This window comes from Takifugu flavidus, chromosome 1 (genome assembly GCF_003711565.1).
Source record: "Takifugu flavidus isolate HTHZ2018 chromosome 1, ASM371156v2, whole genome shotgun sequence".
In the NCBI taxonomy this organism is placed as follows: domain Eukaryota; kingdom Metazoa; phylum Chordata; class Actinopteri; order Tetraodontiformes; family Tetraodontidae; genus Takifugu; species Takifugu flavidus.
Window position 1 is genome coordinate 7814261 of NC_079520.1, and position 15332 is coordinate 7829592.

The 15332-nt window shown below is 39.5% G+C and overlaps 3 protein-coding genes across 3 annotated transcripts; all 3 read right to left on the minus strand.

Annotated features, from left to right (window-relative positions):
- Positions 1 to 654: 654 nt before the first annotated feature.
- On the minus strand, positions 655 to 5537 carry pofut2 (protein O-fucosyltransferase 2). The gene is made up of 9 exons (XM_057047262.1): positions 4913 to 5537; positions 3745 to 3998; positions 3443 to 3587; positions 3178 to 3288; positions 2901 to 2967; positions 2696 to 2821; positions 2357 to 2537; positions 2107 to 2230; positions 655 to 1622 (listed from the first exon to the last, which is right to left on the minus strand). The coding sequence occupies exons 1-9, from the start codon at positions 5086 to 5088 to the stop codon at positions 1469 to 1471; spliced, it is 1338 nt and encodes a 445-aa protein (XP_056903242.1). The 5' UTR covers positions 5089 to 5537; the 3' UTR covers positions 655 to 1468.
- A 144-nt stretch (positions 5538 to 5681) lies between these two features.
- LOC130533700 (trans-1,2-dihydrobenzene-1,2-diol dehydrogenase-like) lies at positions 5682 to 8996 on the minus strand. The gene is made up of 7 exons (XM_057047343.1): positions 8038 to 8996; positions 7392 to 7503; positions 7021 to 7184; positions 6685 to 6937; positions 6421 to 6545; positions 6172 to 6322; positions 5682 to 6076 (listed from the first exon to the last, which is right to left on the minus strand). Exons 1-7 carry the CDS (start codon positions 8125 to 8127, stop codon positions 5967 to 5969), a joined length of 1005 nt encoding a protein of 334 aa, XP_056903323.1. The 5' UTR covers positions 8128 to 8996; the 3' UTR covers positions 5682 to 5966.
- Positions 8997 to 9186: 190 nt separating this feature from the next.
- On the minus strand, positions 9187 to 13555 carry LOC130533649 (tubulin alpha chain-like). The gene is made up of 4 exons (XM_057047235.1): positions 13395 to 13555; positions 11380 to 11602; positions 11150 to 11298; positions 9187 to 10463 (listed from the first exon to the last, which is right to left on the minus strand). Exons 1-4 carry the CDS (start codon positions 13395 to 13397, stop codon positions 9489 to 9491), a joined length of 1350 nt encoding a protein of 449 aa, XP_056903215.1. The 5' UTR covers positions 13398 to 13555; the 3' UTR covers positions 9187 to 9488.
- Between the last annotated feature and the right edge of the window lie 1777 nt (positions 13556 to 15332).

The window sequence follows — 15332 nt, forward strand, 5'->3', positions numbered from 1 at the left end:
ATGACGTAAGCCTCCAGAGAACGAGAATGCCCAACTAGACGCGTAAAATCAACTTTTGTATCATTTACTTAGGAAACCGTGACAAAAACATACGTTTTTAGTCTTTGTGAATGCAGCTGACAAGACAAGGCTGTGCTGATGTGAATTGGAAGGCAACAAGCTGAGCTGTTGTTGAGGTGGTGGGTCTCAGGTGGGGGGAACACATGGCATCTTCTGGGAAATATCACTGGGAGAATATATTCTCTAGACTAGACCCATCTTCTGACTGTGTGCAAAGGGAAAAGACGAAGAGGCAAACAATAATACAATGCACGCAGCGTTTCAAAGCTTATTATAGAATAATACGGTTTTAAGGACAATATGGAATTGGTTTTCCATTCAGAAGGCGTTGATGGGCAATATTCCTAAGGAGAATTAGCATATTTTTAACATATCTAATTAACTTTGCTTGGGTTGTTCGCCTGTGACGTTTTATATTTAACTTTACGAAACCTGTTTTCCAAGAATGTTTCTTGTAAGCCGATGAGATCAGTGCCTGACCTGGGTTCTTCTCCCGCCAAAAGGGGGCGCTGGACACCACCGTGGTGATAAACTTGCCAGTAAAAGAAAGAAAAAAAAGACCCGGATAGATGAACCCAAAGAAAGCAGCAAGAATAACCCACAATTGATGTTTCTTTTATTTTCCGAATGGAATGTCTTGGACTCGAGCAGGCACAAGGATGACAGCATAAATATGGACAACACAGACAAGAATAGCTTCAATGTGGATCTTTTAATATGTATGTATAATTTGTTCTCCTTTAAAAAATAAATCATAGCTGTGATTTGAGAAGTGAAAGCAAGAAAACATACACACATCTTCAAAATAAAATAATTTTCTCACTTTCTGTTTGGCATACTGTAATAAGTCACATTTGTTCCTTATAATAAAGGTTGGAGATTAGTGTCCAAGATCAGTTATTTAAAAAACAGGATAACTTAAAAGTTCTGAAAATTCCACCATTAAATAGAAGGAACAAAAATACTGAGTACATATTTCCCCGATCTTAGCTTGTTTTCTTTTTAAAATAATGTTTATGACGGTATAAAACGGCATCACGTGCTAATTTATTTCAAATTGTTCAAGTTTAGAGATGGTAAAAAACGGAAACGTCGAACCAAAACCAAACCCTCAGTGGTGCTGGTGTTCAGGGGAAAGAAAGGAAATCACATAAAATAAACACATCCATCTCAAACGCACAACAGGAAAATTTGCAGCTTAAATCTATGAAGTCACAGTCGGACATGTTTGGTTTGACCTGTTCACTACGAGGTTCAGTCACAGTGGTCACTGAAGACCAGATTGCACAAATAGTTAAAGAAAAAAAACCCAAAACATTTAAAATACTGTGAATAGATTCATCCATGTGAATGTTATTTGACCTAATACTTCTGGCACTTGTGTGTGAGAAGACCGTTGGTGACTGCATCAGTAAACTATTTTCCAGTGTGTCGGCTGTTCACATTCTTTCTCAGAGTCTCCGCAGAAACGGTTGTACGTAGTTTTAGGATCAAATCCCAGGATCTCCCTCTCTTCATGGATCCGGAATGAGAAAGTAGACACCGAAGTTCCAATGAAGAATCTGAAAATAAAGGTACAGTTAAAAGGAACCTACTGACAAGAGGAACCACAGTTGAAACGGTTGTATTCAACCTATTGTGCTCTTAATTTAAACCGTGTGGAATGAAGACAAAGACATCTTTTACATTTAAGTAATGTAGAATTGATTTAGAAATAAGAGATATTTGATCTATGGAAGGTGTTTTGGTAGGGGAAGGTGCCAGAACATCTTCATCTAGCAACATCTAGCAATGTCGAGGTAATCTAGAGTGAATTTAGGGGGAAATGCATTCAAACTTATTTAGTCAATACAAATTCACTATGACATGTGTATTACTGCAACCAATATCTATAAAATGATGTGTCTTTATTGAAAGGATTGGTTCTTTGGCCATAGAAATAGTCATTATGCTAACAAGTGCTAACTTATTGCCTGATACCAAAAAGCCAAGAATGAAATGAGCTTTTACAGTTTTTTAACAACAGAAATGGGATATGGAATTTACCTCGCATGAGCACAAATCCACTGGTCAATTATGGCCACTCCTCCATCTTTAAGGAGCTCCAGGTCTTCTATTGAGGGATCAAACCGCAACATTTCTGGTAACAACCTCTTCAGCTCTTTCAGTTCTAAAAGATTTGGCACCAGTTTGCATCGATTAAATGAGAAAATGAACAGACCACTGTTTTTATTATTCACCTAATTATATGAATTGTTCTGATAACCCTTTTACATTTATGTCTTTATGTCCTCACCTCCCCCATCTGCATCTGTTGCCAAGAAAACCTTGTCAAGTTTGTGCTTCTTCATCAAGCTGCGTATTTTTTTGACGGCTCCCTTAAGGCTGGGGACATCTTCTCTATGACCCCAGATAAAATCCTTCCTTCGCAGATGGACACCAAGATACGGTCCCCCTTTCGCTGAGCCTAGCTTAGCCTGAGGAGACACATTTTCCCCCAAACAGCACAAGAACATGCAGATGAAGACTGTTATTAGCGTCTTGTTGATTTCCAAAGTGACTTTGTCAGCAGTTTTGTGAATGGTGCAAAAATGAACTGTCAAAATAAAGTGTGCTTAGTTCAAGGGTCACTCACTTTCATGCGGGTCCAGTCCTCACTGTAAACGGTGCTGTCGCTTATATCTGTCGAGTTCAGGTGTGTTGCCCTGAAGTTATCCCCTATGAGCCGCAGGTGCTTAGCAAAGACCATACTGCGGCGCGTCTGCCTCAAACACAGATTTGCATGATGTTAGACTTGAGGCGTTAAAAAAAACAGAAATGTATAACCGATCACCTCTTACATCCCAGTAATCCTTCCCAGCGTAGTGATCGTGGAGGAGGGTCTCGGCACGGTCCAGCATTACAGATCTGTGACACAAATGATGCATACATTGACGATGAGGTGCATCTGACGCCAGCAGCTTGTAATAAAAGTACAACGAAACTCTATTTTAATGTAACGTTAACAGTGTTGCATATGAAAATGCTTTGGTGTGCTTCATAAATGTATCCACACTGTGTTTGCGTGTGGAGCCTCAGAGTACGTTTCCACGGTAATGCTGCTCAACTGCTACTCACGTCACTGTGATGTTTTTCTGGAGAACTGGAGCCATGATAGATGCATGGCCTTGGGCTGATATACAAGTTACATTTCGAGCTCTTGTCTCCTCATAACCCCAAAACCAGCCCCTTGGAATCAACACAGACAAACAGATTCATATCAGAATCAGGTAAAGGCTAGAGGCTAAATATGAATGCAGAAAAATGAAGAGGAGTGTAATTATTTGAAAGATCTACAACTGTTAAAATTATTATTTTGCCATTGCAGTTAAAACTTCTTTACCTATAATAGCCCTGTTTATCTTTGGAGTAGATCAGCTTCTCAATGCATGGCCGTTTATCTACTTTTTCTTCCCATTTCCCATCTGTCCAACCTTCAGCATAGTTCTGCAGGACCAAAACCTGGTCTATGAACGGGCCTCCGTTCTCTGCACACAAAGGGGAGAACAAAATGTGAAAGGCCGTTTGGCTTTAATGCGCAAAATCTGAAGAAATTAGACTTGTGGTGACTTAAAAGAATCTGTGTTAAATTGACTAAAAACAAGAATACTTTCAAATTCTGGATCAACAATATTAGAAACTTACCAGCAATGAATTCCTCATACTCAATGACAGGAACATTGACCTGCAGGCTGGTGAGACTGAAGAACTCTCCCCACGGGATGCGCAGCTGGTAGATATCAGGGCTTTGCCAGTGATAGAGCCGACCCCACGGGGGAAGTACCAATACCCAGTCATCTCCATCTTTAGTCAGCGTCTTAACCAGGGAGGCCATTCGAATGTAGACATCTCTCCGCAGATTGAAGCCCTCCGGAGGGTTTACATCATACAACAGGTACCTAAAGTGATGAGAGAGGTCAAGAGCTCCAGCTTCAAGAATAGCCAATGGAACAGCTCATTCGTCAATGACAAAATGTAATCCAACTGAACATCATTGATATATTGTCTTTCACAGTCAAGACTGCACAACCCCCCCAAGCAACAGTGGAAGAGGCAAAAATCTTTAACCTCATAACAGGAATAAAGAGGAAACAGTCCATTCCCTAAAGGTAAGAGATTATTTGTAACTTTAAAAAATGTGTTGTTATTATGTATATTATTAATATGACATAGAAAACTACCTTGGATATATTATTAATAGTTTTTTATTATTCAAGGTTTATTCTACACACAATGGGGGTTGAACAAAAATGAAAAAAAATACAAATAAGACATTTATATACCAGCACCATCGCTGCTGGCTGAACAGATTCTTCTTTTTATTATTATTCTCCTTATTGTTGTTGTTGGTAAAGCTATATTATATGTTATTATAGCTAATATAGTCATTATAGTTTCTTTCTGTAATATCCAGCTTTTCAAAAATCTTTGCTAGACCCTATGGGTTTAGTAAGTATACTATTTTTGTTACCTTTGTTACCTTTTTAAAAAAAAAACACACCTCTCAGCCAACGTGAAACTGTCTTGACACTTCATGTTTTAAGTTAAATTGGTATTCTATTAATAGCAGTAATTCATTATAGTCACACGGGGAGGTAAAGAGAGTATTTACAAATATTCACAGAAAACATGTATTTGTGACTACTTGAATGTTAATAGTCCTTTAAACGGGAAAACGATCACAGACACTAAACTCTGATCTAAAAAGGGGTACAAGTGAAGTGTCATAAAAACTAGAAGTGTTTCGATGAATATACACCACTAGTTTTGCGTTAGCTTTTGTTTGCTAAATTAGCAACCAGTGAAAACTTACCGCACATCCCTCGCCATGGAGGTGGATGCTGTCGCCGTGTGACTTGCACTAAAGACATCGTCGGCGTTCGCTGCGTTAAATGCAACAAGAGTGACGAGCATAAACGAAACTGATAACGTACAAGAGTAAAGTGTAGCAGTCCATAACCGGAGTATATGCACTGCACGGTGCGCCATATTTCCTCTGAGCAACGCACTTCCGGATAAACCGAAAAGCGTCTCAACAGTTGCCGAGCAACCGTCAGTCCCTGACACGACGACATGGCTGCGGACTGAAAAACCCTAATCTTTTGATGGCCTCGCAGTTCCTGAACCACTTATCCATGTGTTAAACGCATTAGTCTCGGTAAATTGACTCAAACGTTAGTTTTCAATCATTTAGAAGGGCCAGTTTAAGTCGCGTCGATTTGACGTCATAAGATGCTGTCGCACTAAATACGTGTAGTTATGCGCAGGCTGCCATTAACTATTGTGGCACTCTGAATGTATATGTTAGGTTCCAAACGAACTCACGCACGCCTTTTCCACTCAGAGTGGATTTAGCTGACAATAAAAAAAAGAACGTGGATGAAAACAAAGAGTGATGACGCAGCGCATATTCTTGGCCTGAACATTCTGCCTCTCTGTGGTGAAAACAAAATACTGCAACTCACTCCAAATTACTCCGAATTGTAATGGCATCTAGTGAGTTGGTGAAGCATGGAAAATCATCAGAACAAAAGTCCATCCATCCATCCATCCCTCTGACAAACCAATCAAACAAACCAAGGTTCATTCTTTACCTTTATTACTCTACCCCTTAAAGTTGCCACTACTCAGCCAAGTATGACAGTTGAATCACTCAGCCAAACAAGAAAAAAATGTATCTATTTTGGAAACAAACATGCTATAAAATAAATAAATTCCTCCTACCTAACAGGTTAGTAGACATTCTTAATTTTACTTCACCTTAATCAAAACCCAAAAGTCAGCTACTGAGCCTCAATGTATGCATAACCAGGATATTGGAAATGTAATTCTTTTGTTTTTACTTTCTAACATAGAGTTGGCAAACTCTAGAGTTTGTCCTGGTCATATATCACTCCCATCTGCCTTCTGGCTTCATCCAGGGTTTCTGTTAACAGGATGGAATGAGCCCACAGCATCTCTGCACTCTCCTTCAAACCTAGCAGGGATGATGTAATTGCACATTAATTAATATTATGTTGCTGAACTTGTGCAGCAATAAATGGACAGACTTGGACCTTTTTTAGTTTGTACCTTTGAGCAGGCAGCGTCTGACCTCTTCACCTTCATATCGTAAACCTGCACTGTGGACATAGTTCAGAGGCAGGTCGGTCTCTGGCAGGGGAAAGTGCATTTCCTTCCCGTTTACTTCCAATTCGGTGGGGCACCACATGTGGTGGGGCAGCTGGAGTGGAAACAACCCACACGTGACTTCTTATTACAAAACTGCTCCTTTATCATTGCAGATGTCTTATTGTGTGGAAATGTTTTTTCTCCTCTTACCTTTATAGTGCCTTTTGTTCCAACAATAACAGCATCAGAGACCAGCTTCATGCTGATTGAACAGGTGCAAACAGCCAGCCTGTTTCCAGAGAATTTGAGCACCACAACTGCTGTATCATCAACACCTAAATAAGAGAATTAGCACAAGTTCATTCATGAATTGTTTATAAAATGTTGAAGCTTGTCTCTTGATTAGGATTTCGGCTCATTTTCTCTGAGCTTATTATGAAATGGCAATTACATTAGCAGTTTTGAGACAGGTACCTGTTTCTAAACAATGGCCACTTGCGTGGATGGACTCTGGTTTCTCCCCTTTAAAAACCATGAAGGCAAACTGCAGTGGGTAGATGCCCAAATCCACCAGTCCCCCTCCTCCCAGTTTGCTGTCTGACATGCGACGGACATGCGAGACTGGAAGCCCAAACTCAGCCCTCACCATCTGAACATCACCCACTTCTCCTTGTTTTAAGAGTCTTCTCACTTCAGCATACGCAGGAAAGAACCGCGCCCAGACTGCCTGGAAGAATTTTTAAAAAGAAATGTATCAAACAAAGATATTTTTCACCCTAGAATTTAAAAAACAAACAAACAAACAGTTACCTCCATGAGGAAAACCTTTTTCTCCTGGGCTGCAGTGATCAGTTCTTGCACCTGCCTTAAATTCATGCCCAGCGGTTTCTCAATCAGCACGTTTTTTTGTGCGTTTACGAAGAGTTTTCCAGTGTTAAAGTGCTGAGGGTGGATTGTACCAATGTACACAACATCTACAAAAGTAAATGGTTTGACTTTTGTCACTGTCACATTTCTGTGAAAAACATTTATTGTTCTAAATTTTGATACTTCATTGGAATTTTATTAGTTAGGAATTTCAATTTCAGAGTTCTGTTGAGCCTTGAAAGTGGACAAAAATGATGGTTCCTCATCAGTTTCATTTTAGTCCAGGAACATCATGTCCAGAAAGATGAGCTCACCAATGTCTGGATCTTGTGCTAGCTCCTCATAACTCCCATATGCACGAGGGATTTTGTGTCGTTTCGCAAACTCTTCGGCACGCTGCAGGTCCCTCGATGCCACAGCCACAATCTGAGCAGAACCAAAACTGACTTTATTACTTCACAAACTTTCAGCACAGTGGTGTTAACGTCAGTTGAAATGTGAGCGTGTGAAATTATCAAGCAATTATTTTATAAAGGGCGTGGAACACCATTAGGAATTTACTTCATCAAAGGTTTGTCTTCTTTATAGTTTACTTAACAATGTAATTTAACCGTTATAACTGACATAATAATTGTCCTTGGTTTTGGCCGCCTAGTGACACTGCATGAAATTTTGATAAATAATGATAAAGAACAAGTTTGATGTTTAAACACACAGTAAATGCTAACAGCCCACAACAATTAGTGTAACATTGTTTAAATTGGGTAATTTGTGACATCTGAACTCATCCTGATCCTGCATTTATGTGATATTGCTATCTTTGAATAAATCCATTTATTACACTCCAGCTAGACGTCAAATCTTCATTAACACGTTACTGTGTGAATTAGAGATCAAGGAAGGGATTTGGCTAGCTTGCATATTTAATACATAAGGGATTAAATATATGTTACAACTTACCTTATGGTCTTCAGGAACCAGAGTCCGCAAAGCAGCTGAGAAATCATGACTGATTTTACCTACACTACATATGCCCCAACGTGTTGCCATTGTTTGAGATCTCTAATCAATTAGTTGCAATTAAACACAATTTAACTACGTTCTGATGTTCCCAGTAAGCAATTTGTGAAGACTCGCACCTTCACACACCTGTTAATGTCTCTGAGACTTGCCCTACTCAATGATTATGCCAACAAGGCCAGTTTCCTAAGAAGAGGTCGATGCAGATAAGGTGGGGCACTTCTGCCCAGTCAGACAGGCAATACACAATCAAGGGGTAAAATGTAGCAACAATCAATCTTCTTCAAGTGATTATATCTGATGCATCACAGCATATGTCTGGCGACAGATACCGAAGGTATCAAGTACATTCTGTCCTGTCTTTGCTCATAACCCCACAGTTCAGCAATGTGTCCAGCACAAGCCCTGGATTGCTTCAGAAAAGTCTGTAAAGGGATTAGCACAGAGGCATGTTCAAACCACAACTGTGGTTAGGCAAGTGGAATGTGTCAGATCAATATCAACATTCATACCACCAGTTTCCTACTGCCAGAATGATTTTTAAGCCTCTATAGCATTTTTCTCTTTGCCAAGTTACTTTTAATGATGGAAAGTGGGAGTGCAGTCTGTTGCCCACATATGCTTCTTCAGACTGTCACTGTGTGGCCGTCTCACCCTTATGCACATTGAACAAGTAAAATTGAGGAGACTTCTGGACCGACATTCCCAACTAGATCCCAAATAGAAGAATGTAGCTGATCAGTAATTGTGTAATCAATTTATTAAAAGAATGAATTACTGAGAAATACTCCGCTTTCTGCCAGGACATGTGATCCGAAAGACTCACCCGATAGGCTTTTTGTCTTTCTGATGAGTGTTATTGACAACTATTCAAGAAAACCACTCCCATGTGATGGCTATTCAGCTCTTTCATAATGCATCAGCTTAAATAGTTTCAACTCTGGTCACACCAGGACTGAAGAATTCTTTCGGATGAGAATCAAAACATTTTCCAGTTGTGTTCAACAGTACAGTTGACCCTTTGCTATAACTTTATGGATTACCATAGCCTGGATGAAAGAGATCCTGCATGGACACTGAGAAACAAAACAGGTTTCAAACATCGCATTTATTATCATGGCACTTCATTTACAGACACGCAAAAGAATTACACACACACACACACACAAAAATAATAGTCACAGCATCTCTCCTGTACTGTCATTTTTCAGCGTGGATGCACTTCCATAACTAATGATTTGTAGCAAAGAACAGTGGTAGAAAAACTAAACTTTAGTTTTTTCAGTTTAACAATTAACAAATAAATAACATGCAAATTAACATCTCAAATATTTCTGTTATTTTCAAGATCTTGTTTGTTATATCAATGGGCAAATGACAGAGAAGCCTGTCTAATATTCTTCTCCTTCTTCATCCTCCTCGAATGAGTCGAGCCCGACCTCTTCATAATCCTTCTCCAGGGCAGCCATGTCTTCTCTGGCCTCTGAAAACTCTCCCTCCTCCATTCCCTCCCCGACATACCAGTGGACGAAGGCTCTCTTGGCATACATGAGGTCAAACTTGTGGTCTAGACGGGCCCAGGCCTCAGCGATGGCTGTGGTGTTGCTCAGCATGCACACGGCCCTCTGCACTTTGGCCAGGTCTCCTCCAGGAACCACAGTGGGAGGCTGGTAGTTGATGCCTACTTTGAAGCCTGTGGGGCACCAGTCCACAAACTGGATGCTGCGTTTGGTTTTGATGGCTGCGATGGCAGTGTTGACGTCTTTGGGCACCACATCGCCACGGTACAGCAGACAGCAGGCCATGTATTTACCATGGCGAGGATCGCACTTCACCATCTGATTGGCCGGCTCGAAGCAGGAGTTGGTAATGTCAGCGACAGACAGCTGCTCATGGTAGGCTTTCTCTGCAGAGATGACTGGAGCATAAGTGGCCAGAGGGAAGTGGATACGAGGGTAGGGCACCAGGTTGGTCTGGAACTCTGTCAGGTCAACATTCAGAGCTCCATCAAAGCGAAGGGAGGCCGTGATGGAGGACACTATCTGGCTGATGAGCCTGTTAAGGTTGGTGTAGGTCGGCCTCTCAATGTCCAGGTTCCTGCGGCAGATGTCGTAGATGGCCTCGTTGTCCACCATGAAGGCACAGTCAGAGTGCTCCAGGGTGGTGTGGGTGGTCAAGATGGAGTTGTAAGGCTCCACCACTGCAGTGGAGACCTGGGGTGCTGGGTAGATGGCGAACTCAAGCTTAGACTTTTTGCCATAATCGACAGAGAGTCTCTCCATCAACAGTGAGGTGAAACCTGAACCAGTGCCCCCACCAAAGGAGTGAAAGATGAGGAATCCTTGAAGGCCCGTGCACTGATCTGACTGAAATAAAAAAAAAAGAGTTGGGGTTGAGATCCCAGAACACATCCTCACTATCTTCTCCTATTAAAGCTTACTGTTATTGTCTGAATGGTGATTTTGTTAAATTTAATATAATCTGACAGTATGGTTAATAGAAAAACAAAGAATTACACAGTTATTACATTAATGGCCGAAAATTAACAACCTGTGTGCAATTTCCTAAGGTGCTGAACATACTAAAAGGGAGGGAGCAAAATGAGGAAGCAGGCGGAACTTACTGGCAGAGAAATGTAGAAAACAGACAAAAAAACAAAGATTTGTTAAATGACCTCAGTGCCTCTTTCCTTTGAACGTTACATCTAATTGCTCAAGGTGCCCATGAAATACACAACTATGAACTTAAGCAATGCATTGAATGTGTGCTGGGCTTCAACACAAAGAAGTAGTATAAATGTGCAAGCTGCTGCAGGATAGAGGACTGTCTCCAGCTGACACTCACAGGGTGAGTCCTCTTCACATAAACTACAGCAGAAGCTCTGCTCAAGGCAGTTTTACCATTAACCTCAAACAGCTTGAGCATATAGGGTTAATAGAATGTAATCCATGACGGCAAATTGATGCAGTGACCACGAAAAAAAATATTTGGTTGCATGAGAACCAGTAAAGGCACGGCTTAAATCTGGTGAGTTATCTTAATCTTGTCTTACCAGTTTACGGATCCTGTCTAAGACAGAGTCAATGATTTCCCTGCCGATGGTGTAGTGTCCACGGGCATAGTTGTTGGCTGCATCTTCTTTTCCTGAGATCAGCTGCTCAGGGTGAAAGAGTTGACGGTAGGTTCCTGTGCGCACCTCATCTGCAGAAGCAAGGAGATTCCATTATCTTGTAATGGAATGGCATGAGAGCTTAAAAAGCAGGATAACATAAACCTACTGACCAACGACAGTAGGTTCCAGGTCAACAAAGATGGCTCTGGGGACATACTTCCCAGCCCCTGTCTCACTGAAGAAAGTGGTGAAGGAGTCATCGTGGCCTCTCACAGGCTTGTGGCTGGACATCTGACCATCTGGCTCTATCCCATGCTCTAAACAGTAGAGTTCCCAGCAGGTGTTCCCCATCTGGACACCAGCCTGGCCGACATGGACTGAGATACATTCACGCTGGAAGAGCAGAACAACAGAAACTTTCCGGTCACATACTTCTGGCAATGGCATGTTCATCTTTTCCATTTGAGACATGCCAGCAGATGATGCTTTTTGTCCTTCTGCTTCTGCATTCATGACTTATGTTACTAATACACTTGATGCCTGCAGGAATGCAATAAATCACTCAAAAATTACCTCAGGGTGGAAGCAAAAGCTTATACAAGGAAAAGGTTGAAGTTCACAGAAATATAGATGAGTTGCAGCTGTTGCCAGATCTCCTGTGACTGTCAGGGAGCAAAGTTTGGGAGCTAAAATTGAGATCATTATCCTCTTATACCTATAGCTTAAATTAAAGAGAGAGATGTAATGGTACACCCAAAATTCACACAGCACTGTGTTTGCGCACTGCATAAAAATAAAAGTGGCACCATCAGTGGTTTATTTCAGAGCCTAATGCCATTCAGGGAACTCCGCAACACATGTAAAATTTTGGCCATCATAACATTTCATCCAATTTTATAGACTGTATATAATACACTTTCAACTTCAAACAATTTCATTATTTCTGAGAACCAAATCATTTATGTATTTTCTCTGTTTTATTTTCAAAATAGGGATTTTACAAATGATTTCCATATTTTTACAACGCAGCTGTATTTTGTTGTGATCAACAAACTAAAAATCTACTGTTACCTGATGTGACTCAACACAGTGACCTTTGAAATACGATATACTTGCATCCTCCTATTTTTATCCTTCACCCCAAATATTTCTGCTTACCAGTACTCAAAAGGAGTGACATTGCTGCTGGGAGAGGGGAGGGTTGTAGCTGCAGGTTTTTACAGAATTGCCTTCCAAATTTAACGTGTAAATCTCTCAAAATCCATATCAGTCAGGGGGATTTTATACACATATGTACATCAAACACTGATCAGCTCATAGAAAGGATTATTTTTGGTGACTGGAGCTAACCTGCATATCACAGAATGGCGGCTATGTCTGTAAACACCAAATGACAGCCCCCAAAATAGCAACACTGGTGTGAAGGAATCATGCTTTTAAGCTTATGAAGTTTACTTTCAGTCCATGTTTTTGAAATGAGATGTACACTCATTCTCTTCAGGTAAGACCAATGTGACAAATGTGCAACCATTTCATTCTTTTACACTAATAGTCAATTTTCCCAGCTATAATTTAATACAATTAAAGTTACAGGAAAACTAACACTACATTTATTACCACAGGGGTGTTTGGCAAAGGTGTTTATAATGCAGCGAAACCTTGTCCTGTATATGCTGCCCAAACAAAGCTGTGTTTATATTCCAGTATGCAAACAGAACAAAGTCTAAGGGCGTGTTCGAGTAGAATTTCACTTCCTGACATCCAAATCTTACTATAATATATACAAATCAGTCATTAAAACCAACTTAATCAATGTTCCTAATTTTCATCTATTTCAGGTCAGGTTCTTTACACAAACGTAATGGTGAAAATCACTCCCGTCTGTATTTCTGACGTCTTCGCATTGTATATATATACACATAAAAAAACAAGGTGTAAATGTATCATGAAACAGAGCTTAATGATAATAACATATCGTTCTGCATGTGTTGACCCGATCAAGTCTATAGTCAAACTGTGTAACTCATTACAAAAAAGGAGGTTATTTTCCCTCCACTGGTGCGCTGAACATGTCAAATCAGGACTTCATCGGCTCAGTTTTGCCAGCCAGAGTATTCTTGGCAGGAGCCAGTGATGACGTTCAAACGATAAACGCGTATTGAATATATTAAAAACGTAAACTTACCATTGTCGGATTTGTGAAAAAGGTTCTCAAAAGGTAAAGAAAACTTTTAGGGGTATGTTTCTCACAGCAGCCTTCAATGTGGTCCGAGTGAGACTGAGCGGCGGCAGGTGGGTGAAAGAGTGCCGTGACCTTTACTTAGAAGCTGACCACGCCCACCTCTCTGTCAAGCATGGTGGCGCGCGCAGGGCTGTAAAAATTCGAATCGATGTTTTGCTTTTCATCTAGACAGAAAAGAGAAATCGATGTACTTCATACGTGTAATACTGATGTAAAAATGAAATCTAATAACATATATTAATCTTAATAAATGTCTATTCAAATAAGTTTGTACAATATTCATTTTGAGTTTATTTCCGATTAAAAACACAATACTCTATTTGCCATGTTCATGAAGGCTTATTTAAATTTTTTTTCATAAATCGTTAGTTTAAATATGTTGAACCTCCGCTTCCATGCAAACACTTACGTGTAGCGCCCTTGTATTTATTTATTTATTTATTTATTTATTTATCCCATATGTCCTTGGATCACCTGCTGATTTTTACTGTGACTGCTGCACACAAAACACAATACTAAGGTGGAGCTGTTGAACTGAATGTGATTTTTTTGTTAATGTTCTTTCATAGAAACTAAAACTGTCAGTTAAGTCTTATGTCACAGGCTTTAGATCACTTCCTTCCCCTTTTCGGTTGAGTCAATAAATCCACACACTCACAAAATGTTTAGCACAAGATGTTTCGTCAGCAGAATTAATCACTTTTTGCAGGGAGTGCATACAGATACATGCAAAACTGATCCACTTTGATTTTGAGTATTTATTCTGAGTTCAGTCCATAATGCCTTTTGAATTTGGATTTTGACTTTTTGTTCTTACTTTTATTTGCTCTAAATTTTTTCTACGAACTGAGGAAAGATTTTCAACTGAAAAATTTTCTTCATCGAGATATCAGATACTTAAGTGACTTTATTTTTTAGAGCAATGTATTTTTAACATTTTTTTCATGAAATGCATATCCAAATCCTGTAATTTGTTTAATGTTTAATATGAACAATTTGGCATCTATAAAATCAAATATTTATCAAATTTATGTCAGAAAATGTACACATATTTTTGGTTTATTTAAATCTAAATTTTCTATAATTCACATTTTAAAATATACAGTACCTTTTCATCTCATTTATATGTTCATATAATTTTATACCATCTATCACAAATTGATGGAATGGACTGTTTTCAAAGGTTTGCCGTGTTTAATAAAAAATCCACCAGATGTCGCTGTGTCCGAACGTTTCCTGCAGTGACCTCAGGGGGCTAAGCCGTTACATATAAATTTTAGACTAGAGGACAAGAGACAAGAGGTCGTTCACTGTTTGTGTCTAAAACACGGTAAACATAAAAACCAAAAAATCAGATGGACTTGTAGATCTGGAAGTGCATGAAATAAAATTAAAACTCCACATAAACCTTGAACTTATAGGGATATTGTATGCACCATGATAACTATATGACTACTAAAAATATTACTGTAAATACTTTAGTAAAGATCTCCTTTCTATGAACAACTAGTGTTTCCTCATATGATGTAAATGCACTCAACATCACTTTAATATGGGTAACTAATTTTTTTCTAGAGAAACTTAAAATATTTGTCTAATGCGATTCAAGTGATTGTAGCATCTTTCAAATTTTTCTTTGTGCATTTACACTATAATTCACTGGTGAGAGTTTACCACAACTCAAGACTTATTGTTAAGTAACACATTTGACATTACTTTAATGTGGGTAACTAAAAATCTTTCTAGAGAAACATGCCATTTTTGTCAAATACAATTCAGGTGACTATAGCATTCTTTCTTTTTGTGCATTTACACAACAATTCACAACTGCAAGTTTACCACAACTCAGGATTTATTGTTGAGTAAACTTGCTCTCTATCT